The 27,935-nt window shown below is 36.7% G+C and overlaps 3 protein-coding genes across 3 annotated transcripts in view; 2 read left to right on the top strand and 1 right to left on the bottom strand.

The window, feature by feature from the left end:
- The window catches only part of LOC134855149 (histone acetyltransferase KAT6B-like), a 228,685-nt gene that overhangs the window by 136,951 nt on the left and 63,799 nt on the right, over positions 1–27,935 (bottom strand). The gene's annotated exons all lie outside the window — the stretch shown is intronic.
- Positions 8,694–27,855, top strand: LOC134855158 (serine palmitoyltransferase 1-like). The gene is made up of 9 exons (XM_063871572.1): positions 8,694–8,721; positions 12,988–13,144; positions 13,682–13,947; positions 14,345–14,463; positions 14,938–15,079; positions 21,383–21,646; positions 22,410–22,591; positions 23,069–23,190; positions 27,427–27,855. Exons 2-9 carry the CDS (start codon positions 12,993–12,995, stop codon positions 27,689–27,691), a joined length of 1,512 nt encoding a protein of 503 aa, XP_063727642.1. The 5' UTR covers positions 8,694–8,721; positions 12,988–12,992; the 3' UTR covers positions 27,692–27,855.
- The window catches only part of LOC134855155 (peptidyl-prolyl cis-trans isomerase A-like), a 442,729-nt gene continuing 423,494 nt past the window's right edge, over positions 8,701–27,935 (top strand). Inside the window, exon 1 of the mRNA XM_063871570.1 lies at positions 8,701–8,724. The gene's annotated coding sequence lies outside the window, so the exon portion shown is untranslated. The remainder of the gene's footprint in view (positions 8,725–27,935) is intronic.

A 27,935-nucleotide genomic window follows, 5' to 3' on the forward strand; every position in this document is an offset into this window, starting at 1 on the left:
CTATTTTCGTTGCTTACAACAAAATAGACTTTTAGCTTAATACGTGTTGCAGCGTCGGGTTTCTATTGATGGATATTACTTATTTGTTGTTGTTTTAACTAGTTTCATAGCATCCGATTTTAGCATCCGGTAATGTTTTTGGCCGAAAAAATTTTATGCTGAATGTTTATATAAGCGAGTTCTTAAACTACTTAAAACTTACATATGGACTAACCATTTTTTGAAAGATGGATAGAGGAGTCTCACTTTTTCGATAATAAGCAAATGAGTCCCCACTTTACCATTCCCGAAGGGGCCCAACTAGGAACTGTCCTTATCTCACCAATCCTTACGGATCCCTAATTTACTTTCCGAGAGGATCCCAATCCGGAAGAGTCCTCGTTCTGTCTACCTGAAAAAGCCCCTACTGGCCGATCCGGAAAAGGCGGCCTTATTTGCCGATCCGGAAAGGTTCTTATTCGCCGATCCTGAAAAAAATGTTGTTGACGAAGTTCCACTATGTTGGGCAAAAGTGCCGACCCGACATCCAACCACACGGCAAGCAGGGCAGTATGTCGTAGACTGCTGTGGACAATTTAAGTCACTTGAATGGCGATTAATCAAATAAGTACAGATTAGGAAGATTCCATGGGTTGCAATTTCTTTCCCGTAGGTCTTGTTGGTTGCCTCTCAAGCGCACTTTTATCATGATCAATGTACCTCTCAAGCGAAATTTTATTACTTCTAATGATATTTTTTACTTTATTGATACTAGCAACATTACTATGCGTAGACATTAACCCAAACCAAGGGTCAATTTTAATCTTCTATGACATATCGAGAAACTACCAAATTGCAAAAACGGCAGAAAATTTCTAAATCTAAATCACAGGATTTTACACAGAAAAAGATCTAGTCTTAAAGAACTAGCCAACAATTGTTGGGTCAACACAATTTATGGATTCACTGAGACACGGTTTAATGACTCGATAGACAACAACTTTTGAAAACTGGATATTGATCATTTTTTCGCTTTCCGATGTGATAGATCAACAATAGTAAGTAAAAAAGCTAGAGGCGGAGGAGTGACCATGCTTTTTTTCCAGGCATTTGAATCCTAAACTACGCAGAGACTCAAACATGCTCCATCAAAAACTTGACAGCATCTGGGCAAAATTTTTTTCATTAAAAACAAAACTGAACATTCAACTCAAATAAACATTTCATACAATCCAAATAAGACGCAGCAAATCGATCAATACCAACGCTTTCAGAAACGCTAATGATTAAATTTTTACAGACTTAAACTCAATAGAAACGGATTTGAAAAATTTGTTTCACCGCTGACACTAAAACTGACCCTTTAGCTTCAATTTACACAGTTTACACAGAAAAAGATCTAGTCTTAAAGAACTAGCCAACAATTGTTGGGTCAACACAATTTATGGATTCACTGAGACACGGTTTAATGACTCGATAGACAACAATTTTTGAAAACTGGATATTGATCATTTTTTCGCTTTCCGATGTGATAGATCAACAATAGTAAGTAAAAAAGCTAGAGGCGGAGGAGTGACCATGCTTTTTTTACAGGCATTTGAATCCTAAACTACGCAGAGACTCAAACATGCTCCATCAAAAACTTGACAGCATCTGGGCAAAATTTTTTTCATTAAAAACAAAACTGAACAGTCAACACAAATAAACATTTCATACAATCCAAATAAGACGCAGCAAATCGATCAATACCAACGCTTTCAAAAACGCCAATGATTAAATTTTTACTGACTTAAACTCAATAGAAACTGATTTGAAAAATTTGTTTCACCGCCGACACTAAAACTGACCCTTTAGCTTTAATGTTGGAATCTGAATTAAAAATGATTGATAAAACTATGCCATTCAAGCGAAAAATTTACGAGAAATGAAAATAATCAGAAACAGAATCTAAACTTGCTCAACACACAATAATTGGGACTACTTCTACAGGCGAAACAATCCTGAGAACATGTTCAGTTATTCCATTTCTAATAAAATTAATTGCTTGCAAAAGTGCGCAACATCAAAAATTGTTTTCATTCAAAACGACAAACCAAAAAACAACTTTACAGCCGATAATTTTTGATCACCATTTTTGAGTCCAAAAACAATTGAGCGGCAGAATTGGAGCATTAAAAAGACACTGGAAGCTCCTAAAAGCTGACCAACGAAAGTGCACTGCTGGAAAACTTTTTTGATGACACGATAACCAATAACATTGAAAGGTTCATCTTAAAATATTACAAATTTTTCAAACTAGGATGTTTTTGAGAAAACAATGGAAGCAGTGCTGATAAAGTAATCAACAGAAACCTTACAGAAACTAAACATGGTAAACAGCAATTTTCTCTCGGGTTCAAAAATGAAATCAATTGTAAAAGCAAGAACTGATAAAAATCATTTCGAGTTAACCACCTGGACCATCTGACAAACCAGCGTGAGCTTTAAAAAATTGATGCCATGAAATTTACACGCAACTCACATTTCTGGTAAATGATTGCATGAAAATTGAATCATTCATAAGTATACTCAAAAAAGACATTCTAAGCCCAATCTAAAAAAAGATGACCCAAAAAAAACTGAGAATTATAGACCAATCTCATTAACAGGTGCACTCTCTAAAGACTTTTAAAAAATTTATACAAACAAATCCAGGAATTTCTATTGATTTGTAACCTGCTCAGTAACACCCAATTTGGCTTTACTACCTCAGGTTTAAAAATTGACCTAATTTTTATTGCAATGAGTTTTTCCGCAAACCAATAGATAAAAAACAAACTCGTTGTCATTACTCTATTAGATCTATCAAAAGCATTCGATTCAATTAGTCATGATTATTTAAAGGTTAAACTGATTAATCTGAGTCTTTTGACAGCCTTGAAATTGATTCATAGTTTCCTAAGCAACAGACAACGAAAAACTGTAGTAAACAACACTGAATCCTTTCGGATCTCAATCCAACCAGGTGTACCGCAAACTACAATTTGCGGACCCTTTATCGTCAACATATAAATCAATGACTTAAATAGAAATCTAAATAAAAAGTGCAAAGCACTGCAAAATGGAGACAATTCGCTACTTTTTTGCCATGTTAATAACGTTTATGACACATTATAAATGCATCAGTAAAAAATAAATGCATCAGTAACTATAAGTTCAAATTTAAAAAATCGTCACAAATTGCAAAGCTAAGAAAATTGCTTTTTCCGATATATTGTTTGTGTGAAAAATCTCTTTTCAGGTCGTTTCAAATGCATTGAAGTTGAATCAATAAAAAGCCTGTAGTGACTCTAACTTTGAGTAACCAGAGTCTTTTTCTTGTGTGTTCGGTAGCAAATACAACCCAACAGTTTTAGAAGAATTTTAATTCAATTTAAAAAAAGTTAAAAATCAATTTTTTTTGCCTTTGAAAAAAAAGCTCTTCATACTATTTCCGAAAATTAAATAGCGGGAATCATAGACTTTTAATGCCACTGAAACTCTAATTATCAAAAAATCCTGTTCTATGTTGAATTGAAAAAAATTACATTGTGTGTATCGAAATCATAAAACACAAAAACGAATTTTTGATAATGCTGTTTCACTCAATTCTCAACATGAGTGAAACAAGCGCGACCCTTTTTTTGAAAACAAAACTTTCACTCAGATTTCATCATCAAGCAGATATAATGCATCAAGTTCAAGTGTAGTCTTGTCTAGATTTTTTGCAGGACATTGTATTATCTTCAACAAAGTGTTTCACTTGGTTTGCAGTGTTTATAAAAAAATTTCTGCATAGTTTTATTGATATACGGCCTAAAAATTGCTATCTGATATTTTTGAACGCTGGGCCAAAATGTTAAAATCACAATGTATGTAAGTTTTTTGTTTATTTTGATCACATACTTACATTTTTTATTATAAACCACAGCTCAAAGTACCGTTTCTATTTTAGTTGTTTACAACAAAATAGACTTGTAGCTTAATACGTGTTGCAGCGTCGGGTTTCTATTGATGGATATAACTAATTTTTTGTTATTTTAACTAGTTTCATAGCATCCGATTTTAGCAACCGGTAATGTTTTTGGCCGAAAAAATTATATGCTGAATGTTTATGTAAGCGCGTTCTTAAACTACTTAAAACTTACATATGGACTAATCATTATTTGAAAGAACAGACCTTAAAAAAATTTCAAGTTTTCAGCAAAAAAGGACGGTTTTGAAGGTAGATCCTTCTTGGTACATAGAATTTTTTTGGAAAGGCTATATACCCCATCCAAAAGGGTACTAACGGTTAGCTAAAGCATTTGTTTTATGTTTTGATGATTTTGGAGATTCAGGGTTCTTAAAAACAAGCAAGTAGGACAAAAAGTACGTAATTTTATGATATTTTTTAATTTATTTATACTAGCGACATTACTATGCGGAGACATTAACCCAAACCAAGGTTCAATTTTAATCTTCTATGACAAATCCAGAAACAACGAAATTGCAAAAACAGCAGAAAATTTCTACATCTAATCTACAGAAATTTACACCGAAAAAGATCTAGTCATAAAGAACTAGCTAACACTTAAACATTTCATACAATCCAAAAAAGACGCACCAAATCGATCAATACCAACGCTTTCAAAAACGCTAATGATCAAATTTTTACAGACTTAAACTCAATAGAAACGGATTTGAAAAATTTGTTTCACCGCCGACACTAAAACTGACCCTTTAGCTTCAGTTTTAGAATCTAAATTACAAATGATTGATAAAACTATGCCCTTCAAGCGCAAAAGTTACGCGAAATGAAAACAATCAGAAACAGAATCTAAAATTGCTCAACACACAATAACTGGGACTCCTTCTACAGGCGAAACAATCCTGAGAACGAGTTCAATAAATTCTTTTCTAATATAATTAATTGCTTGCAAAAGTGCGCACCATCAAAAATTGTTTTTATTCAAAACGAGAAACCAAAAAAATTTTTTATCACCATTTTTGAGTCCAAAAACAACTGAGCGGCAGAATTGGAGCATTAAAATGACACTGGAAACTCCTAAAAGTTATCCAACGAAAAAGCACTGCTGGAAAACTCTTACGATGACATGATAACCAATAACACTGAAATGTTCATCTTAAAATATTACATATTTTTCAAACTAGGATGTTTTTTGAGAAAAAAATGGAAGCGGTGTTGATGAAGTAATCAACAGAAACCTTACAGAAACTAAACATGGTAAATAGCAATTTTCTCTCGGGTTTAAAAATGAAATCAATTGTAAAAACAAGAACTGATAAATATCTTTCGAGTAAACCACCTGGACCATCTGACAAACCAGTGTGAACTTTAAAAAATTGATGCCATGAAATTTACACGCAACCTACATTTCTTGTAAATGAATGCAAAAAAAATCGGTTCATTCATAAGTATACTCAAAAAAAGACATTCTTAGACCAATCTACAAAAAAGATGACCCAGAAAAACTGAGAATTATAGACCAATCTCATTAACAGGTGCACTCTCTAAAGACTTTTAAACAATTTACAAACAGATCCAGGAATATCTAATGATTTGTAACCTGCTCAGTAACACCCAATTTGGTTTCACTACCTCAAGTTCATAAATTGACTTAATTTTTATTGTAATGAGTTTTTCTGCAAACCAATGGATAAAAACAAATTCGTTGTCGTAACTCTATTAGATCTATCAAAAGCATTCGATTCAATTAGTCATGATTATTTAAAGTTAAACTGAAGGATCTGGGTCTTTTGACAGCCTTAAAATTGATTCATAGTTTCCTAAGCAACAGACAACAAATAATTGTAGTATACAACACTGAACCCCTTCGGATCTCAATCCAACCAGGTGTACCGCAAAGTATAATTTGCGGACCCTTTATCTTCAACATATAAATCAATGACTTAAATAGAAATCTAAATGAAAAGTGCAAAGCACTGCAAAATGGAGACAATTCACTACTTTTTTGCCATGTTAATAACGTTTATGACATATTTCAGAAATCATGCCAAAAATTTTCTCTGTATTTCACAAAAAACTCAAAACAAGCGAAACTGAACTGATCTTTTTTTCAGCAAAAAACATCCAGCTAGAACCAATCAAACAAAATTCAATATTATTTTAGATGATAACAGAACGAAAGAAAACCACGAAGAAAGTGTTTGGGGGTAATTCTTGATTATTTCCTTACATTCCAAGGTGAAGTGAAAAGTATATAAAGAAAAACGGCCCGCGGAATCACAATGTTACAATCCATAAGAAAAAACGCTGACAATTAAAAACAGATTACAGATACTGAATACTCTAGTCATAAAGCCATTTGCATTACCGAGCGGTATTTGCATTCCATTAGTAAGCGGTATAACAAAGAATCTGACTAAACCACTTGAAAAAAAAAACAAACTGGGCAATAAAGACCTGCTGCGACAGAAGGCAATTTGATCTCATCAATTTAAATTCTTCAATTTAAAAAGAGGCTTGGGTCTTGTTATATTAAATTTCTGTAAAATTTATTTAACAAGTCAAAAAATGCATGATCTGCACTGTTCTTTGTTTACTCGATCAAAGCAATGACCTTGAGCGGTCATTAAAAATGGAGCATTTTCGTAAAGTAAATGCAAGCCCCAATTGAACACGCGAGACGTGTACAGGAGGCGAGAGCTCACACTAAGATACTAGTGTGACGTTATGCATGTCAGATCGATTCGAGTTTCAATTTTTCTTTCGAGTTAAACTATTCAAATTGAGAGAAATATATGACTTTAACCCTGTACCCGGAAGGGTTGAGATTTAGTTAACCCTGGATGTAGATATTTAATCAATAAATGGATTTTTCAACCAAGGCCGTCGGCCCTAGCACTGATATTTTTCTGAATAAGCTTTGCATGAACTTGAGCACGAGTACCGAGGACAGGAAGTTTTCTTATGCAGAGAATCTTCCTCACAATAAATGGTGCGAACGCTACCTGTGTACTCAACATTATCAATGATATAACTGCTTTCGAGGAAATTTTTTTATTTAGAGCCCAGGGAACAAAAGCTCGTCTTTATAAATTTGTATGATAGACCCGTAGCCTTTGTTCTGTGCAGGTGTAAGTTTTCTCATTCTGGTTGTCTTGATCCCCAACTATCTGGCTCTCTTTACGTCTATCAACAGTATATTTTACTCTTCCATATCTAAAAATTTCCTAGGATTTTGACTGGATAATGCAATGAAGTGATTTCTAGCTGTAACCTCGTTTACTTTGCTTTGGTGTTTTCGACCTGATTACTTTCGGAGAATCATCAAAAACTCTGGATCTAATTTAAAAAAGGTGAGAGATTCCGGAAAAAAAATTCGGACATGTGTTGGAGAACAAATTATCTCCAAAAACGAAAGTTGCAATAAATCGTTTAAACAATTATGCAATAGTTTTAGGTATTCATAATCTGTGTCTCCTAAATCTTCCAAAAGTAAATACTTTGACTCAGTTGTCCATATCTGATGATGCTGATTATAGTGAAGATGTAAGAGCCAGTTAAAGCAAAATCTCCTGACTTTCCCTCACGTTAAACTTTAATTTTTCTTAGTTTCTTTATTTCCAAAGGTTTTTGTACTGGGTGAAATTTTGAAAGTGTAACTTTCGCACGGAAGTACATATCGACGAAAAAAGCTAGGTTCTAAAACGACTGGCCAGCGTCTAAACACCGCTCTATATGCTTTTAACCGTCTCTGCCAAAGCCAGTTCTTTGTGTGGTCTTTCTAAGATCGGGTCGACAAAACGTTACTGTTTCCGGCTTCGTTCAGAACGCTCTAATTAACTTAATTACATGCAGAAAGATTGAGCTCATGGCTAGGTTTCAGTATCCCCAGACCACGGGCTACTTCATATTTATCAGATTACTATTGTTTTTGTTCAGTAGATAAAAATCATCATCTCCATCGAAGATGGATCAACTCTATTGTGCCATTCTGCCAGACTGGCCAAGAGCAACCTTCCAGCGAAACACGAAAAAACGAGTAAAGGTCTTATCGACGAAAAAGTGCTGCGAAGGAGGGTAGAAACATTGTAGAAATTTCAATTTTCAAAATTTCGATTGTCGGACGGATATTTCTCAGAAATACAAAAAACCTTTTGACTGAAAAAGGTGAAAAAATCAGAACAACAGCAAATATAGTGAAAAACAGTGCACGTTAACACAGAAAAACGAAGCCTCTTATCGTGATGATCACACACGATAAGACCCTTAGCAGAAAAAGATAGTGGGGAAGGATGCTTCAGTGGGGAAGTGGTGGAAAGCAGTACACTCCCGTGCCACGAATTGGGAGTGATAACGACGTTATCTCGAGGAAAACACGGAATTGGAGGCTCGGTCCTCCAGAGACAGATATATGGTGAAAGACCGTAGTAAACTAATTTTGTAGCTACTCTGATGTCATAGACATTTGAATTGACACCGGTATTTTTTGATATTTTAGAATATGAGTAGCTAGGAAGAGCAAAGGGTCAATCCTTTTCCAATGAATTTAATATAGAACTGTCACCAAAAACATATTAAAATAGGGTATTTGAGCCGTGCTTTTAATAGCAATCACGTAGTTTGAGGATCCGAGACCCAGCTATGTGGTTGTGTTCGCATGTAAATGAAAGCTGATCAAAAGTCGTTTCTGATCAATAACGAGGATTGATCAGATTGTTCCTTTTAGCCTAATTGTTGTGATAAACTTATTAAATAGATTTGTTATGTTTGATGTTTGTGCCTGTATGTGGAGCGCCCTCTGAGGGATTTTAGAGACAGGTCTGTTCAGTGGCTTTCTGTGGGGAGGTGGGGAACTGGAACTGGCTTGAGGAGTCTGATGGTGCGCCGCTGGACCTATTGAGCTCGGGTGAGATTGTTCCTTGTTATTGATTTTTATAATTCGATTTTAAATTTTAAATTAATTTAGTTGTCTTTTTTTTTATTTGCATATTTGTAAAATTCCCACTATCCGCTTATCATGGGTTAGTTCAGTCCCCTAAAGTCCAGTCAAAATCCTTTTTTTACCTTTATGCTGCGTCAAGATGAGGAAAAACAACAAAGAGTGTAGAAGCAAAGATTGCTTAAAACCTTCAGGACTGATAAATTGGATTAGATGTGATTGTTGTTCTAGTTGGTATCATATCAGTTGTGTAAATATTTCTCTTAGCGACTCTAAGAAAACCCAATGGTTTCAGTGTTCTTTATGCGTTGATGTAAAAACTGTTAATAAAGCAACAATAGGTAATGATTTATTGCTAGACAATTATGTTAATACAGCCATCTCAAATGTCCGAGTACTCAAGAGAGTACCAAAAGACTCGCGTGTTCCCTTGGCGGAAAGTCTGTCGGACAAAATAAATGACATCGTCTACAATGTAGAAGATGTTACAAAATGGCAAATTTTTTTTATTGTCGTTCTTTTTTTTTTGGAGCAACCGAAAAGAAGTGGACGCAAACAGACCACAAGCATGAGCTCTTTGATAAATAAAAAAATTCGAGCAAATGACGTGTCACTTCCAAAACCCCATCCCCAAGTTTCAAGCCCGCCTCTGAGTGACCTCGAGCAGAGAATAAAGTTAATAAGTAGTAAGCTCAATGAAGGAAATGTAAAGGGAAGAATAATGCTTGCTGCTTCGGATGACAAAACAGCTCCTTTTTCAACTGATAACTATCAAAAATTGTTGTCTAAGCACCCGCAGCGAGCCAAATTTGCAGCTCCAAATCCAGAAAAGTTGGATAGTTTTTTCGTAACCGATTTCGACCTATACAAAGCGATAATGTCCTTTCCAAACGGATCAGCAGCAGGTCCTGATAAAATATTTCTCAAATTTTTAAAGATCTTGTTAGTAAGTCGAATGGCAGTGCAGGACTTAATTTTCTGAAATCGCTTACTAAGCTGATAAACCTCATTGGAGATGGCAAAATACCGGAACCACTAAGACCTTTCTTTTTTGGCGCAAAGCTTATCGCCCTCATAAAAATAGACGGAGGGTTGAGACCGATTGCCATAGGCAACACGCTGAGACGTATCGCGTCTAAATGCGCTGGAAGCAAGGCCCTCTCCGAGCGACAAAATTTTTTCGGAAACGTACAGGTAGGATGCGGTACCAAACGAGGAGCAGAAATAGCTGCGCACTCGTTTCGAAACCTAATTGAACGCGACGACAATCCAAAATGTACTGTTCTTTTAAAATTAGATTTTAAGAATGCCTTTAACTCTTTAAACAGAGAAACAATGCTGAATCATGTTTTTTCAAATCGCCCCGAATTGTATAATTACACCCATTGCGCGTATGGTAAACCTAGTTACCTTTTTTACGGAAGCTCTGTCATAATGTCAGAAGACGGAACTCAGCAAGGTGATCCTGAAGCCCCACCCCTTTTTGCGGAAACAATTCATACACTAGTCAAACAGTTGGAGTCGAAAATTAACATCTGGTATTTAGATGATGGGAATTTAGCCGACGACTATAAGGTAGTACTCCGGGACCTTAAAAACATTCTGAAATCGGAACAAATTTACGGCCTGAGCTTAAACACTGAGAAGTGTGAACTTTGTTTTTTGGGACCGACTACTAGTACGCAGTATAATTCAATTTTAACACAATTTCGAAAAATATGCCCCAAAATAAAAATAAAAACAAAAGAAGAACTCCTCATTTTAGGATCTCCAATCGGCGAGCTTTGCCGAAAAGAATTGCTCGACGAAAAAATTAGGGAGCTTGAAAAAATCTCTGATATCATTGACAAACTAGACGCCCATTATGGTTTTTACCTCCTGAAAAATTGCTTTAGCATGCCAAAACTCCTATATTTTTTGCGTACGAGCCCTTGTTTTTTGCAAAATCATTTTTTGGAACGCTACGATAAATTACTAAGAAATTCGTCGTGCAAGGTCACTAACGTGAAAATGGATGATAACCAGTTTTTACAAGCAGTTCTCCCGGCAGCCAAAGGTGGCTTGGGCGTTTCTTCCGCTCGTCTTCTCGCTTTACCCGCTTTCTTAGCCTCAGCAGTAGGAGCGGAAGATGCCCTGAGCGAAATCTTTGGTTTGGAGCATGTGGATGGAACCTATGATGATGCGCTTAAACGGTGGTTTGACCTTGGAAAAATTGAAATGGCTTCGGAAAATGAAATCCAAAAAAAATTGGACGGAGCCAATTTTTGACAGCGAAATTGCAGACTTGATTTTACGACTCGAACCAACGGATGTAAAAAGGTTAAACGCGTTCCAAGATAGATTTGGATCCCAATGGTTGAACGTCATCCCGTGCAAAAATTTAAGGTTAAAACTGTCGAACCAACAACTCAGAATTGCGATAGGACTTCGATTAGGATCAAAAATATGCGAACGGCATAAATGCGTGTGCGGAAAAGACGTTACCGAGGATGGTTGGCATGGTCTTTCTTGCCTCAAAAAAGCAGGGAGATTCTATAGGCATTCAAACCTGAATGCCCTTATAAAGCAGAGTCTATCATCTACTCACATCCCGTCTGTTTTAGAACCACGACACCTCTACAGGACCGATCAGAAGCGACCAGACGGTTTGACGCTCGTTCCATGGGCTGATGGTAAGCAGCTCTTGTGGGATGTAACGGTAGTAGACTCCTTAGCTCCTTGTAGGATTAATGCCGGGTCTGTTTGTAACCCTGGTACGGCTGGCGCTGAAGCGGAAGAGCGAAAAATTGACAAGTATAAAGATCTTGTAAATGATGGATATCTTTTTCAACCGCTAGCTTTTGAAATTCAGGGCGCGGCCGGCCCCAGCACAGAAGTTTTTTTGAGCAAGCTTTGTAAGAACCTAAGCATATGCACTGAGGAACCCAGAGCAGGCAGCTTTTTAAAACAGAGAATCTCCCTGGCAATACAGATTGCGAACGCCGCTTGCGTACTCGGAACAATAAATGACAAAATAACTTTCGACGAAAATTTTTACTTGTAACACTTGTATATTATATTATCTTGTGTCGAGTTGCGTGTTCTTATTGAAGAAGCGTAACCCGTATCGATTTTAAATGAAAAGGACTTAAACACTTGACATCTTCTTTTATCATTATCACTTCCATATCTAGAAAATTCCAAGGATTTTGACTGGAATACATGATGAAGGGACTCATGACTGTAACCTCGGTTACTATGATACTTTTGACCTTCTGATTACCATTAGAAAAAAGTCGTTTGATCGATGGCCAAAAAATAGTAACTTTGTACTTTGCCCTAAACAGACCAGAAAATCAACTGGCAAGGTCGAGACGGTGAAAAACGAGTACAATTAAGGTAACTGACGCCTGCCAGACGTTAATAGGTACTTTTTCTGCGCTCCGTCGCGGTGTAGTATTTGGGCGAATGTTAAATTTCCCTCAACTCCTAGCTTCTCATGTTCTGAAAATGAATTTATTGTTAATTGAATTCAACTCTGGACATCCTCAGGAAGCTAAAAGTTTATAAAAATAGAGTTTGAGGTCTCCTCCCGAGACCCTTTCGGAATCCGGACAAAGAGCTTTCCTATCTCTTTCCGGAAGTCTGGACACGTCGTCCCAACACCCTTCCTGGTTCTCGGGAATCTCTTTGTAACGATTGTAGCGGCACAATCGTTACAAATCGGAATGGTTGTCAGTCACTATAATATCCGTATCGCTTGTATTATTCCCCGTCTCGTCTTTTTCAACGAATATTGTTGTTGTGTTGTTTTCACAATTAACATGTCACACCGAGTTGACCATTCCTAGTTTGTCAAACTGAACGATTAACACCGTTAATACTCTAAAACTGCCAATTTTCTCGTTCAGCTGCTACAATAAAAATTCGAACTTGAACTGCATTTTGATACATTCTGGTCGATTGTCACAAAGACTAGTGTTGTAAGTTTGGTTACCATGATAGTTTCTGATCTTCTGATTTATAGAAACTGTTTGCAAATTGTCTTTTCAGATAGAAAAAGAATTTGCCTTTTTCCACTATTGTAAATCCTTAAAGTTTCAGATAATGGACGGTGTCAAAGATTCCCCAATAATTGCATTTCATTCGCCATGGTTCTTCGGTGAACTCTTAGAAGCCGTGAAAAACGCGCCAACATATCACGTGATACTTGAAGTTCTGCTAGTTGCACTTGTTCTTAGACTCTGGTTCTACAGTAGGTACGTTGAGCAGAAATTAGATTTAGACGTCACCAGTTTTCTGTTTCGAGTATTTATTATCCAAACTATTACAAAAAAAATTTGAAGTATTTTTGAATGATTCTGCATTGTTCACAGCAACCCTATCTTGGAAAAACTAGAATTATAATCAATTTTTTGGTGTGTGGCTTATCCTTAGACAACCGCTTATTCATACTCGTCAGTAAGCAGACAATTACTAATTAACCGGATCAAGGTAACATCCTCACAAACGGCTGTGGGGGGGGGGGGGCGGGGTGGGATGTTAGCTTGTTTCCATTAACCAATCAGAATCGTGATGAGAAGCCAAATTTACGAAATGAAGAAGGCTTAATTTCTTCTTTGTTTTGATTCTCGTTCAATATAGTCGTAGTCTGCTTACTGACGAGTCTGAATATGCGGTTATCTGAATATGATGCGTAACCTAATTTTTCATGGAATTAAAATCCATTCTGTAAGCACTTATCGGTGTCATCGATGCATTGATACTTAAAAAGCGGCTGGTTACTCCTGTTTTAGCTATAAAATTGAACGCGAGGAGCTGACGGAAGAAGAACAAGAACAGTTGATCAGAGAGTGGAAACCAGAGCCTTTAGTTCCTCTCAATGAAGACCTGCAAAACAGTTTCTCAGTTCAATCATCATTTGGAGATTCTGTATCAGAGACAGATGCAAACTGGACTGATGTAAATGCAAATGTGATTTGTGGCCCTGTAGGGAAGCATGTCGACATAAATGGGAAAAATTGTTTGGACCTGGCAACATTCGACTTCCTCGGAATCATAGGTTAGGAAACAATTTTTGCAATGTTTCAATGGTCTTTAGTTTTTAAAGTCCCGTAATTTTTAAAGAAAAAAATAAGTTTCAGAACTAAACAGTTGGGGTTTCTTTAGCTATTTCTCCCCTTTGTTACATAGTAATGAATTGCCACCTTGTAATGAAATAGTTCAAGGGTAAAGTATATGCGAATTTTGTGCCTTGTAACGATCCTCCTGCATCGCCTTTTTGCAAAAGGGGAGGGGGGTATTTGAAGATGCAGCAGAAAAACATTTTCAGGGTCCCATCTGAATTAGAAAAACGTAACGATTAGACGTTTACTGCTTTTGGTTATGTTAACTGCGGGATTTAGTTTAAGATGATTTAATAGGTGATATTAAACAGATTGCAGAAATCATGTTTTCAGGTTGCAAGCGTATTGAGGAGGCATCAGTGACTGCTCTGAAGAAATATGGCGTGGGTTCATGTGGCCCGAGAGGTTTCTACGGAAGCATAGATGCACATATAAGTTTGGAAAAGGAACGAGCCTTATCGATTAGTCTCCTTTTAAACGAAAATATTTGGCTCTCCTAATTTTTGCTACAGCAAAAAATATCGAAAAAAGTCAGATCTTAACTAAAAACTACTCTGGCTGTCTTGTTAAGTGTGAAAGAACAAATTGATTTCTTTTTCATGAAAAGTCTTTTCCAGTTCACGACATCCAGTTTGAAAATGTTTTTTTTTTCTGAATTCCCATCGGACTAAAAAATCTAATCTATCGTTATCCAGTTTTATCTAAAGGGATAACTTTACGATTCATAAACAGTATTTGAAATTCATACTTCATAGAGATTTAACTTGATGAAGTTTTTTTTATTAATTTGTGTTTCGCTTTTCTTGTTCTGCTAGACTTTTTCAATGTTCTAGTGGCTATGTTAATCTGTTTGAAGCTGAATTCGTTAGAACAGTAGGTAAGATTTTTCGTATGAGCAAAGGAGAGTAATCGATAACACTTTGAAGGAATTGGCACATTTCATGGGTGTTGAAGAGGCTATTTTGTATTCATATGGATTTGCGACCGTCGCATCGGCAATCGCTGCGTATGCTAAGAAAGGAGATATTTTGTATGTGGATGAAGCTATCAACTTTTCGGTACAGCAAGGTAAGTAAAGAGGAAAAACTTCGTTATCATGATGAATTTGGTTTTTTCAGGCTGCCTTGAAAACAGAGGTTGCCTAATAAAAACAATGAACTAGCTTTTTGGTGTAACGCCTGCGCAAGTGATGTCAACTACTCTATTTGTTCTGATTAGCCTCTGCTGTTTCTTTGTAATTTTTATAACCTTGAAATTGTCGATATTTCTTTTTGTTTTGTTTTTCGATTAAAAACTTTATTCTGGCCAAATGATTTCGGCCCAGATTTTATCGGCTTAGTGACCTAAATTCGAGTTAATTCAATGGATTTTTTTGCTCATCCTTGGATTGAACAAAATGCTAAACATCTGAATAGAAATTACAATTCAAATTTTTCGTGACAACAATTTTTCCATTGCCTTGTTTGTTTTTTTCCCCTTTTTTTCGAGTTGATAGGTTTCGGCCTATATAATATGGGTTCATCGGCCTAATATTGTGTCCTTCGACGAGCGAAAAAAAGGTATGTGTTAAAAATTCCTATTAATCTGAACTTTTGTCGTTTTTTATTTTCGTTTTTTTGGGCTTCGTAGGTTTCGGGCTATATTACATCGGCTTAGTTGTCTCATATTGTTTTATTTGACGAGCAAATGATGTATTTTGAGGGCGACGGGGCTTTTCATAAGTGTTTTATTTTCAGCTTAAAAGGTTTCATCAAACCGCAAAAGGTTTCTCCGATGCTAATTTCACATTCTACTGTCTCGGCATGTCTTTGTTTCAAAACCAGCCTTATTCATTATGATTGATCTTACTCGACATTTTCGATTTTTTCCAAATTTTTTTTGTGTATTTTCGATTTTTTTTCCAATTTTTTTATTGTAGCTCATCTTCACCTTTGTGTATAAACATTATATTGGGCTTCTGGGGGTTTCTTTGTGTTGTCTAAAGTTTCGAACTTTTTCTTCAGTTTTTGGCTCAGTTATTATCTTTATTTTGTTATACTTGCAAGTGCAGACGTACTAGTGATCGGTATTACATTTTATCAAATCTAAAAGAAGAGTTATAGTCTGGCCTGTCCTGCTACAACTTCGCCTGGTCTATCTTGCTTTTAAGATAGAACTGCCGGTCTGAAGCGCGGAAAAATGAAGAGGGTGGACGTCTGGAAGGGAATCCAGTCCATAAGGATTTCTGTCTGAAAATGCTCTGTAAAAGGCACAGCTACAAACAACTCATGGAAAGTCAAACAAGCAATGACCGTCGTTTGCGTACGCCCTTGAATGGGGATGGGGTGCAAAACATTTAACGGTTTCAACTACTGATATGTCTAATAGTAATATGAATAAAACGAAAAAAACCGACCCGATAAAAGAAGTCGTTCAGACTAGCTCGTGGAACGTTGGCACAGTAAAAGGAAAATGGCTTAAGATATGCGAAACTCTAGAAAGAAAACTATATCGGTGTGCTGTCTATAAGAGAGTTGTTTAGAAGCGGTGCAAGAAGTTTTGGAGATGGTGACCACAAATTATTTAAGTTTCTCTGGCAAGGAAACTCAGAAGGCACAAATGGTATTGCAATAGCCATTAATGGCCAACTTACTGAAATTGTGTTGGAAGTCAGTAGAGTACATGAACGTGTAATGTGCCTGAAACTTGTATTAGGACATACTTTGTGCAATGTTGTATCTGCGTAAGCACGACAAGCTGGTAAAGTTGATTCGGAACAAGAAGGTTTTTATAACATGCTAGACTATACTTTATCTCTACCTGACCAAGAATATACTTTCCTATGTGGTGACTTGAATGGATATATTGGAAGGTGGCGCCAGAAAATTAATTGGGAAGTTGGCCCATTTTGCTTTGGTACTCAAAATTCAGAAGTTCAGAGACCTCTGCCAGTCACAAAGTCTAGCCGTCCTAGAAAACTCAACCCATATTGAGCTCATTCTAACACGATTGTCGCGGAGAGGTTGTGTCAAGTTTTTGAAGTCTATCAAGAGCGAAGATTATGGTACTCAGCACAGACTTGTTGTGTGTGATTTCTATCTTGAAGTTCTCCTTAACCGCCATTAGTCAAACCAGTTAGAAGAATAAAATCGTGGAAATTAAATAAAATTGAAAACCATATCAAGTACAAAAAGGCAATAAGTAAGAAGCTAAAAACATAATCAAATACAGGCCAACTGGGGAAACTTGTAAATCAACACTTCTAGAAGAAGCGAAAAACGTATGTGGTGAGACAACCGGAAAACCAGCGGGAAAATGAAAAACATGGTGATGGAACAAAAAAAAGCAAATGAGTTGAAAAGAAAAGATTTGAAAAGAGGTCTGAAAATGAAGAAGACCTGACAGTCGTGAATCAGCTATCAGCTAGTTGCTGAAGCTAGAAAATGGTCCAGCCAGGGACACGGCATAAAATGTTCCGCCTTGCCAAGCAAATGAAAAATGATCAAAAGGTTGTGGTTGGAGCAGAATTCATTACACGTGATGATAAAATCCTGACCTGTGCCCGAGGTTTTCTCTCGCAATGGCGAAGCTACTTCTCAAATCTTTTATATGAAACAAATCCGCGGGAAACCGAAGATATCTCCCCCTCCCCCCCCCCCCCCAGTGGTTGGCGCATTGGAGGATTTTACTATCCAGGTAGGTGCACTAGCACTGAAAGAGATAAAACTAAGAAAAGCCTAAGAATAACAGGGCTAACTTCGGACATGATAAAATTTACCGGGGATTGTGGGCTTCTGGAATTCTGGTCTAATCCAATCCGACTGGAGCAAAAGTAAAACTGATATGTTTTGTAAAGGAAAAAGCGATCCGTTGAAATGTTAATCCTACACAGGCATCCGATTATTCGAAAAATACTAGAAAATGTCTGTTATAATTTCAAAAAAATTGATGTCATGAAATTTGGCTTTATGGGTGGTAGATCAAATACCGATGCCGTTTTTCGTATAAGACAATTGAAGGAACTATTTGCGGAAAAGAAAAATCCCCGGCATCAGATATTTGTTGATCTCGAAAAAGCCTGTGGACCGTGTTCCCTGGGAACTAATCCCATGCGCTCTGAGGCAACATAGAGTTCCCGAAAATCTGGTACGACTAATAATGTTCCTGTACACTGAATCGAAAACCAAGGAGTTCGCCGGCCTTAAGGACGCAGTGATCACTTTGTTATTTATGATTGTAAGGGAAGAGGTTACGAGAGGTTACCATTGTTTTTTTTAGTAATGGAAGAGGCTGATAAACTGTCGTTCCATGGGTTATGCTATACGCAGATGACCCTGTGATACACGCTGAAACGAAATCCCACTCTTTTGAGAAGTTTAATACTTGAAACAAGTTTTTGCGAATCATTTGATTTCAGGCCAAAGTCTTTGCCTCGAAAAACGGTTAAATATCCAAGCGCTTGTTGTTTTAAGGGGGTCGGCGCCAATTCATTAGGCTGCAATTCTTTGAATCATTGGGTGCATAAAAGATGCATTAGCCTGAGAAAAGTACCTAAACATAATACTTATTGTTTGTCCAAGATGCAGCAATCCTTTCAATTATCACTCAAATCAGAATGCTACTCCACGGATTAATCAGTTTGAAAACCTGAGTACTGTCAAAGAGTTCTGATATCTGGGTGATATGGTTTCCATTGAAAGTGACGCAATAAGTGCATCATCGGTTAGAATTGCAGCATACTGGACGAAATTGAAAAAGTTACGAGGGGTTACCATTGTTATTTATAATAGCAACGGAAGAGGCTACGAGAAACTGTCGTACCAATGTACAATGGGATATGCTATTTGCAGATGAGCTTGTGATATTCGCTGGAACGGAATCCCACTCTTTTGAGAAATTTAATTCTTGGAACAAGGTTTTGTAAAAAGCGATTTGAAAATCATAGTGAATAAGACGAAGCATTTGATTTCAGGCCAAAAGTTTTTTCCTCAAAAAACCGGAAAATATCCAAGCGTTTGTTGTTTGAAGGGTGTGGGCGCCCTATCAAAAGGCTGCAATTCTTTTAATCATTTGGTGGATAAAAGATGCAACAACCTTGAAGAAATTACTTAAACATAATACTAATTATTCTTGTCGAAGATACCATAATCCTTCCAATCATCAATCAAATCAGATTGCTACTCTACAGATTTAAACAGTTGGAAACCTTGAGTACTGTCAAAGAGTTCTGATATCTGGGTGATATGATTTCCGTTGAAAGTCACACAATACGTGAATTATCGTTTGGATTTGCAGCTTACTGGACAAACTGGCAGCAGGTTGCGCCTCTGCTGCTGAATAAATATTTTGACTCGATTTCAAAGTGTTATTTCTACGGATTTTGTTATTTCTACGGAGAGTTCTGATGTACTGCTCTAAAACCTTGGCGCAGACAATGCAACATCTAGCTCTCTTAAGAGTGCTGATATGAGAGCTCTGCGTGGGAATACTGGAGTCTCTTATAAAGAAAGATTTATCATCGAGTTATCAAGCTACAATTTCGATCGCGGCTACGATGGTGTGGCCATATTCAACGAAGAGAAAATGACTATGAGCTAGAATCAACTGACCATAATTCAGTCCCAGAGAAAAGACCAACAGGAAGGCCAAAAAACGCTGGATCGTTTGTGTTGAACGAGACCTGAGTACCTTAGGCTTCAAGTCCAGAGGCTCCCTTGATTGAATGTCGTAGAAAAACGTGTTATCCTCCATTTATTAGCTTGAATGCCATTCAGAATGCACTCATCTGAACTATTGCTTAGACGCTTTTCAGATGCCCAACTGCGCCACCAGAAACAACAGACAATAAACGCATTAGTAGTAGAAGTAGTAAAAGAAATTGACATTGCCTCATTATTATTCAACCTTAGCATCTTTCAGGCCCATTCTCGCTAAATCACTCGCCTTTGAATTTCCGTTAAATCACTCGCCTTTGAAATATGAGGTCAGTGGATTGATTACCCCCTTTTTACCTGCTTTTTTACAGTGTATTTGTTGCTGCCTGGTTGTAGCGAGCGTAGTGACATATTTGTAGCGAGCGTACTGATATATGGCGAAGTCCACTTTTTTTGTCACTTTACTTGCAAATAAAAGAGTTCATTTGGTAGCATTTTTGCTGGCATAGATTTGGCAGTTAAATAGATTCCGATGAGTCTACTATATTAGTGGCCTATGTTTAAGAGTAATGAACGCAGTGAAGACTCTTATATAGGTCTTTGTGATTTTTTTTCATGCAAAAGGCTTAAAATGCTCTAATAACTACAGATTTGCATTTAGACATATGAATGCATTTATGAATGCACTTAGTTATGTATGCTTTTTTGAGTTCATCTGCTGAAAGTTACCCAAATAGCAATCTCCAAATACGACGTGGAAATGGCGCTGAAAACGTGAACTAATTCTAGTTTCGAAACTGGAATTAAATTTTAGATTTCCAGCGGAATAAAAACTTATTTATTATTCCGCTGAAACCTATTTTTTTCTTACGCTGGTCTCAACTTGGGTTAATGTTATCAAAAAAGTGCCAATCATAAATTGTTCTAGAAATTCAAAGAGCTTAAAGGGCTTCTGTTTTTTCTTTAAAATTCGAAAGTTGATTTTTTTTCAACGTCTTCAGTGTTTTTTTTTCTGTACTTGCGTTCATTACTCTTTTCCAACTGTCAGTTGGCTTTGTTTGACTAATGTCGAGCGACTGTGGCACAGATGTATCGGTGTGCGACTGTCAATCGCCATCTTTGGGTTTCAATTCCGACACAAGTCGAAGTTATAGAGATTGTGTTAACTACGTAAGGCAGCAAGGTCAGATAGTGTGGCGGTGGGAGTCCCGTTAGCTGTCTAAACTGCTATTATATTTTTCTTGCTTTTTTAAAAGGCTCTTTTTGCCGTTTTGTGAATATTTTTGATCGAAATTATTCTTTGCGTGTTTTTTTTTGTTCTATTAAAACTCTTTTGCTTTTTCCAAAAGATGTTATCTTTTAGTTTTTGCCATCAATCGTCTTCGTGATTACACTAGCGCTCAGCGTAGTGTAATATTATGAACCTTCTTTTTTTCTTACCTACCTCGCACATAAAAGTGTTATCTTATTTGGAAATTTCACTGTAGCAGTAGAGTCTGTTCTCTGCTTTATTTGTGGCTAGTGTTTTATGCCTATGAAGCGTACGTGGCTGAGTGGTTAGTGTATAAAACTCATAATCTCTAAATCACCGGTTCGAACCCGAGACGTAGCCGAAGTTTTATTAATTCGGGGCTTATTTCTAATTTTTCTCATTGCACTTTTTAGAGTGCTTTTTGTCGTGTTCTGGCTAGTGTTTGCGAAGCTTCGCTTCTGTGTTTAATTTATGCCTGATATTTAGGTATTCGTGCATCGCGATCTAAAGTGAAGTGGTTTAAGCACAACGACATGGGCGATCTAGAGCGACTGTTGAAAGAACAAGCAGCGGAAGACAAACGAGATCCGAAGAAAGCGAAAGTGACCCGTTCATTCATGATTGTGGAGGGACTGTATTTGAATCAAGGCACGATTTGCCCTCTGCCCAAGCTCATTGATCTGAAGTATGCGTATAAAGTGCGCCTGTTTATCGATGAAACCTATTCGTTTGCGACATTGGGAGCTACAGGTGAGATATATGCACTTAACAAATATTAGTGTAATGTTATTTGAGATCTTCATCTGAAAACAAATCCAAATCTAACCTAAGGCCCCAGAGAAACCTTATGTTGCGAAGGAAAAGGATGATTACGAACATAAATATGTCTAAAAGTGAAAAGAATTATTTCTGACTGGTATCTTTGGATAGATTTTTTTGAGAAACGATCAACTTCTAGGATGCTCAGTTTGTCCCTCGACTAAACGGATTTATCTGATTGTGTAAAGGTTTTGGTTTAAGATGTGTTGATTGACAATGAACACACACCCAGAGCATTGTTTTTTTTGAGCCTGTGTAGTTAAATGACTGTTAGAAGCATTAGTTACGTTGACTATTTCCATGACAGACGGCTTAGATGCGTAAAGTTTTGCAACCAAGTAACGTCCATTAAACTGTGCAAACTGTTTTGTGACGGTCATTGCTTTCACAATGTTGAGAAATAAAATCTGATTGGCTAAAATAATTTTCGAAAGATGGGTCCTTCTGACACCGGACGATTGGTTCTACGATTAGGGACTACGTCATCTTTGGAACCAATATTGTACTGTGCAAATTAATTATCAGAAGGAGTGACTAAGCTCTTCAATTGTGACGTCACAGCTATTTTTAACTAAAGGGTTATTGGGTTTGTTCTCTAGTACCACGTAGGTAACTGAGTTACATAACGAAGCGTGTCGTTTTTGAAAGACAAGTAAACTAATTTCAATTTTTTATTGGGCAAATTAATATTCAGGAAAAGGAGTGACCGAGCACTTCAATTGTGACGTCACCGATGTAGACTGGATCTGTGGCTCTCTGGAGAACTCAGTCGGTTCTGGTGGTGGCTTCTGCTGTGGATCCTCTTACGTCATCGATCACCAGAGACTCTCAGGCAGTGGCTACTGCTTCTCAGCTTCAGCCCCACCCTTGCTATCGGTAAAAAAACACCTAAAATTACCTCATAGATAGTTTTGTGCAAATCATTTACATGCAGCGTATGTTAAGATTAAGTATGTTAAGTTTAGACTACAATTGGTATGAAATGGGGAATAGGAAGAGTTGGGTTCGAGTATTGGATGGTAATTTGGAGGTTTGGGCGGGATTGACAGCTGTATCATATGTAAGGTTTTAAGTAGTATGTTGGATCCCAAAATGTGCAATGTCGTAAAACCAAATCTGCGATTTATGCGTCTCAGTGTTACTAGGGAAGGAGATGATGAAATACTAGGGTTGAATAAATTTTATTCGAAACAAACGCAAATAGTTTCTCTTAATATTAAAGCACCCTCATTCATTAAACAAAAAATAATATTTGCAATTTAATTTTTTTCGTTTTATTCCGTTTTTGGCATTTTAAAAAAGGTTTTGGAACATTTAGTATTGCACAGCCTACGGATTTTCCTGTCTTAATAGGTTGCGGCAATTGAGGCGTTGAATATCATCAAGGAGGAGCCAGATCGACTTCAGAAGCTACAGGAGAACTCAAGAGTGTTGAATGCTGCCCTGATGGCCATCGATAAGATCACATGTCCCAGGTATAAAACATAAATTTACATTCTTCGTTGAAGCAGAAGACTACTCAAAATGCAACCCAGTCTGTTTTTAGTACCGCCCCCAAGAAATAGTTGAAAATGTTTGTACTGAAATTTGAGGTAGACAAACATTTTTAAATTCGCATAATTTTATGTTGTTCTGTAACTGAAAACTAAATTAATTTGATTATTGAAAAATTTGATGAAAATCAATATTTATAAAGTTATTCGTTTTTCAAGTGGTAATTACACATGCGTGGCGTAGTGTGATAGTACGGGGGCTATTCTCATGCGCGAAGGACCGAATGGGCGGAAAAACTTGTGCGCCAAGGACTGAAGACAAAATTAGCCGAAAGTCAATTTTAAAAGAAGCAATTGCCATTCAATTAAAATGAACTAAATGAAGCAATAGTTTGCTTCGTTCATAACTAAACTCTTGAAATATAAAATTTAGCTCCAATTCGGCGGCGGTCAGTTACAATTTTAAAATTTTGCATATTTCTGCCGTTTTTATATTCGGCCAATATCAATAATCAGTCCCTGGAAATGTTTACTTTCTTTACAAATTTTAAGTAACTGAAATCTGATTTTTATTTTCGCGCATTCGGTCTTTCGCATATGAATGATTTCAAATGATAGTACGACGCAACTTTTTTTCCAAGCAAAGTTGCAAACTAAAGTTCTACTTTTGGTGGGACAATTGAATCGGTAGGCCCCATAAGTGAATAGGTATACTACATAATTGAATAGGTATACTACATAAGCAGTATAGCCCCAAATACTGTTGACGCTTTTTTAATTCGTCAATTGAACTGAAAAAAAGTTATTTGTTTCATACAACAGTAAAATAATTAAAATCCATCTCAGAAATTTTCGAACTCGAATTACTTAGCGAGATTTTCGAAATGCATAATTTATACTCAATTACATTAATACATTCTAATTTATTACATGCAAAGTTAGCGTGGTTGCCTTTAGTTTATTACGCTCCAAGTTATTGTATGGAAATTTCAGTTTTTGTGTATGTTAAACCTGCTGAATATCTGGCGCTTTCTCGCTCGTGTTTGCAATGCTACAGCTTCGCCTGTGTGGCCTATGTGAATTTCCTCTGCATTGAGATCGTATGCTTATTTTTTGTTTAAGGAACGACATCTTTTATTTGGATGACGTTCAATTTGTTATTGCTGCGGTTGATTTTTGGTTTAATCACGAATAATAGAAGGTCTGAATGTTAAAATGGTTCAGTTTTAGCCGATCAAAAATTAAGTAGACAAAGCAATCGGCTCGAAGGACAGCCTTGCGGAAATTACTCTAGCCAGCAGTTCATTGAGCTTAAAAAATAGTTCTTATACTATGACTTTTTTGGTTCTTTGAGCAGACCGTTTTTCGAATACGAACTCTGCGCGGTTTTAGAAGTTTCTTATTTTTTCAGTCCCTGCGAATAGTCATCTTGCTCATTTTTTGACTTTTAGCTTTAATCACGATCTCTATCTTTGAAAATGTTTTGTAACTGTTCTCTGCTTTATTGGTGGCTTGTGTTTGGCGTTAGTCAAATTCCGTGGCACAGAGGGACTTGAGATTCCTAAGCTACATGTCAAAGTTTCAAGGACTCACATAGCACTAGTTTCATTTGTATTTGATGGGATTTTTGGTACATAGCATTGGCAGTTTTTTTTGTTGGTGCATAGCATTGGCAGTTTCTTTGGTGTATAGCATCGATAGCTTGTTCATTGGCTAGATCTCAGAATTTTTCAATGGCCCGTGGCGCAGATACTAGAACGTGAGACTTCGAATCTCGATGCTATAGGATCGAATCTAGCACAGCGGCAAAGTTTTACTAATTCGAGGCTTAGTTGTACCTTTTGTTTCACTGTTTAAAACTGTTTTTTATTGTTTTCTCGCTTATAATTGCGAAGCGCCGGTTCGCTTCTGTGTTTATTTTCGAGTTCGTTTGAAATTTATTCCTGAAATGGGAGGAAAATTACGTTATTCAAAAGGACATTTAGCGATATAAATGGCATTTGTGTTTGAATTTCAAAAATAGATTTCAATATCAATAGGCTAGGAAATTAAGTTTGCAGAACGTGAAGTTTGCGTGCCATGAGCCGATAAAGCAATAAATATCAAACCCATAAATCAATAGACATATGCGGTGGTTAACCTAGCTAAAAAAAGTACTCTTTTGGTGTCTCTTCTGGTTCAATGCATGACATCGACATTTTAATGGCATATGTAGCTGCTTTTTTGCTAATTAGCTTAAATTCATTTTCCAGAATGCGACGACTTCAGGCGTCTAATCTTACGGTCGGAGGTTCCATTCCGGCACATAGCAATAATTTGGTTTGTTTTGGTGGCATTTAATAATATCTATTGGTGCTTTATTGGTGGCTACAGTTTGTATTTAAACTAACGTGGCGCAGATGCGAGGACGTGAGACACTTAATCTTCGGGGCGAAGTTCGATTCTGGTACAAGACAAAAGTTTTTATACTTTTTTTCCTCATTTCTCTTTAAGAACATCACGACTCTTTTATGAAATTTTGTCTTGTGCCGGAATCGAACTCCAGCCCCGATGATTAGGAGTCTGACGTTTTATCTATGAAAGTGAAAAAATAGACCTTTTTCGATTTGTTGGTTTGGTTGCGATTAGCAAGCGTTATCAAACTGGAATATTGATCTTTTCGGGTTAACGACTAGTTAAGCAGAATCACTTGATTCATTTGATAGCTCGCTTTATTAATGAAGTTAATTTTCATGAAACTGGGTGAAGTAGTGTGGTGATAAAGAGCGGGGTTATGTCAAGAAGGATCAAACGTTCGAATCCGAGACCATGCCAGTTTTTTTTTAAAGTGCAAAACAGTTTGATGCAAAAAATTTTCTTTGTAGGTGTTTTAAGTATTTGAGTATTTTGAACGTCCAGTCGAATCGAAATTTGTTTTTTACATTGCTTGCAATTTTACTAGCTCGAGTTATTTTTTTCTTCAGTATTTTTATCGGCTTAATGAGTTTACGTTTAAATTATATCAACCTAGTGGGCTCCTATTGCGTACTTTGACGATGGAAAAAAGTTTTGTGTGCGTGTGCTCTGTGGGGAAAGGTCATAAAAGTTTTTTTATTGGTTGTGAGTTTTCTTGAATTTTTACCACTGTAAAAGGTTTCTGTTCAAATGTTTTCGGCTTTACTACCGCTTGGTTATTATAAGTTCAATTCAATCAATCATCCGGATCATCTTTAGTAGAGTTAACCCAAGTGCTTCAGACTGCAAGGTGTTGAGGTTCGAATCCGGCCTGGACCTGTTTTTTTTTTAAACGGGAGTTTTTGTGATTTTACGGGCTATCATCCGTCTGTTTATTTTTGTCGGCTTAGTTCAGTTTTTGAAATTTCGGCTTTCTTCCAAGTTGCTTTAACCCCGAGACTTGCCCGGGAGTTCAATATACGTCAAGACCTGGTTTTTTTTGCAAATAGAAAATTTTCGGCTGGCTTAGATTATTGTCGATCTGCTTATTTTTGTCGGCTTAATTCCGCAGGAATCATTTTTTGAAAATTTGGTTTCTTCTTAGCATTCCGGAAGGTCTTTGTTAAATTTCTAATGATGCAGGTAATTTTTTGGGCTATGCGTCCAAAATTTTGACCATTTTTATTGACAACCACGATTTTTTGAAGTGTTTAAATGTTTTCCGTTTGATTTTAATCATAGTCATTCATATTTGTATCGCAATAGGTGCGAAGCTCAGCTTCGCCTCTATGTTTAAACTATGCTGCCATCTTTTGGCTCGGTTAGTTTTTTATGGACAGTAGAATCGTTCTAGCCGCTACTTTTTATTCTGAAACTAGTCATTCTCGTTTCCTCGCACCGTTTTTCTGCAAAAAACAGCAAGGACAGAGAACGAGCTTGAGTGATGTGCTGGATTAAAACCCAACCGTGACTGGTATTAGAATTACTTTTAATAAAATTTTGTTCCGAGCGTTGCACGAAAGCGATTTGAACAGCGTAGCAATGAGAGGTTTTTTTTTCGTTGGGCGATAGTTATAAGCACCGATTTGCGTTGAACCAAAATTCAACGCTATCAGGAATTAATTGATTTCTGTTTTCTCAATAATAAGTATTAAATGTTGATGTTTTTATAGCTTTTCGTATTTTGCAAAGGAAAATGGATAGCATTGTTTGCCTTCGCTTATAAGTTTTCTGTTTGATCCTTGTATCAGATATAGCCTTATCTAAACATGCGTTTTGTTTCAGTGAGGCGAACTCTCCTATTCAACACGTGGTCCTTCAAGACCCATCACTCAGCTACGAAGACTGCAAATCATTCCTCATTCGACTGAGGGACAAAATGATAGATCAAGGGTACCTGACGACTGTGGCAGCTCACTTGAACCAATTCGAAGTGTTCAGACAAAGACCATCTGTAAGACTGTGTGTGAAATCGACATGTGAAGAAAACGAGATTGAATCGTTCGCGAACTTGTTCAAACTTACACTCAATCAGTTCATGCAATCGTGAAAATGGGAAAGAAACCAAGTAAAAACGCGGAAGTTTGACCGCTTATAAAATGAGCAAATTATCTTTGTAATTGTTTAAATTTTTGCTTTTTGAACTAAATGTAATTCTAATTTTGACCATTTCGAATGCCGAGAAGAAAACCTTAATGTCAATTTTTTGTTGAAGATTTTTTTTCAATTTAACCTTGTCGTTCAAATTTACAATTGTTTATTGGAATTTCACAGAATTTTGCTCCTATAGTATC

This window comes from Symsagittifera roscoffensis, chromosome 10 (genome assembly GCF_963678635.1).
Source record: "Symsagittifera roscoffensis chromosome 10, txSymRosc1.1, whole genome shotgun sequence".
Taxonomy (NCBI): Eukaryota; Metazoa; Xenacoelomorpha; order Acoela; family Convolutidae; genus Symsagittifera; species Symsagittifera roscoffensis.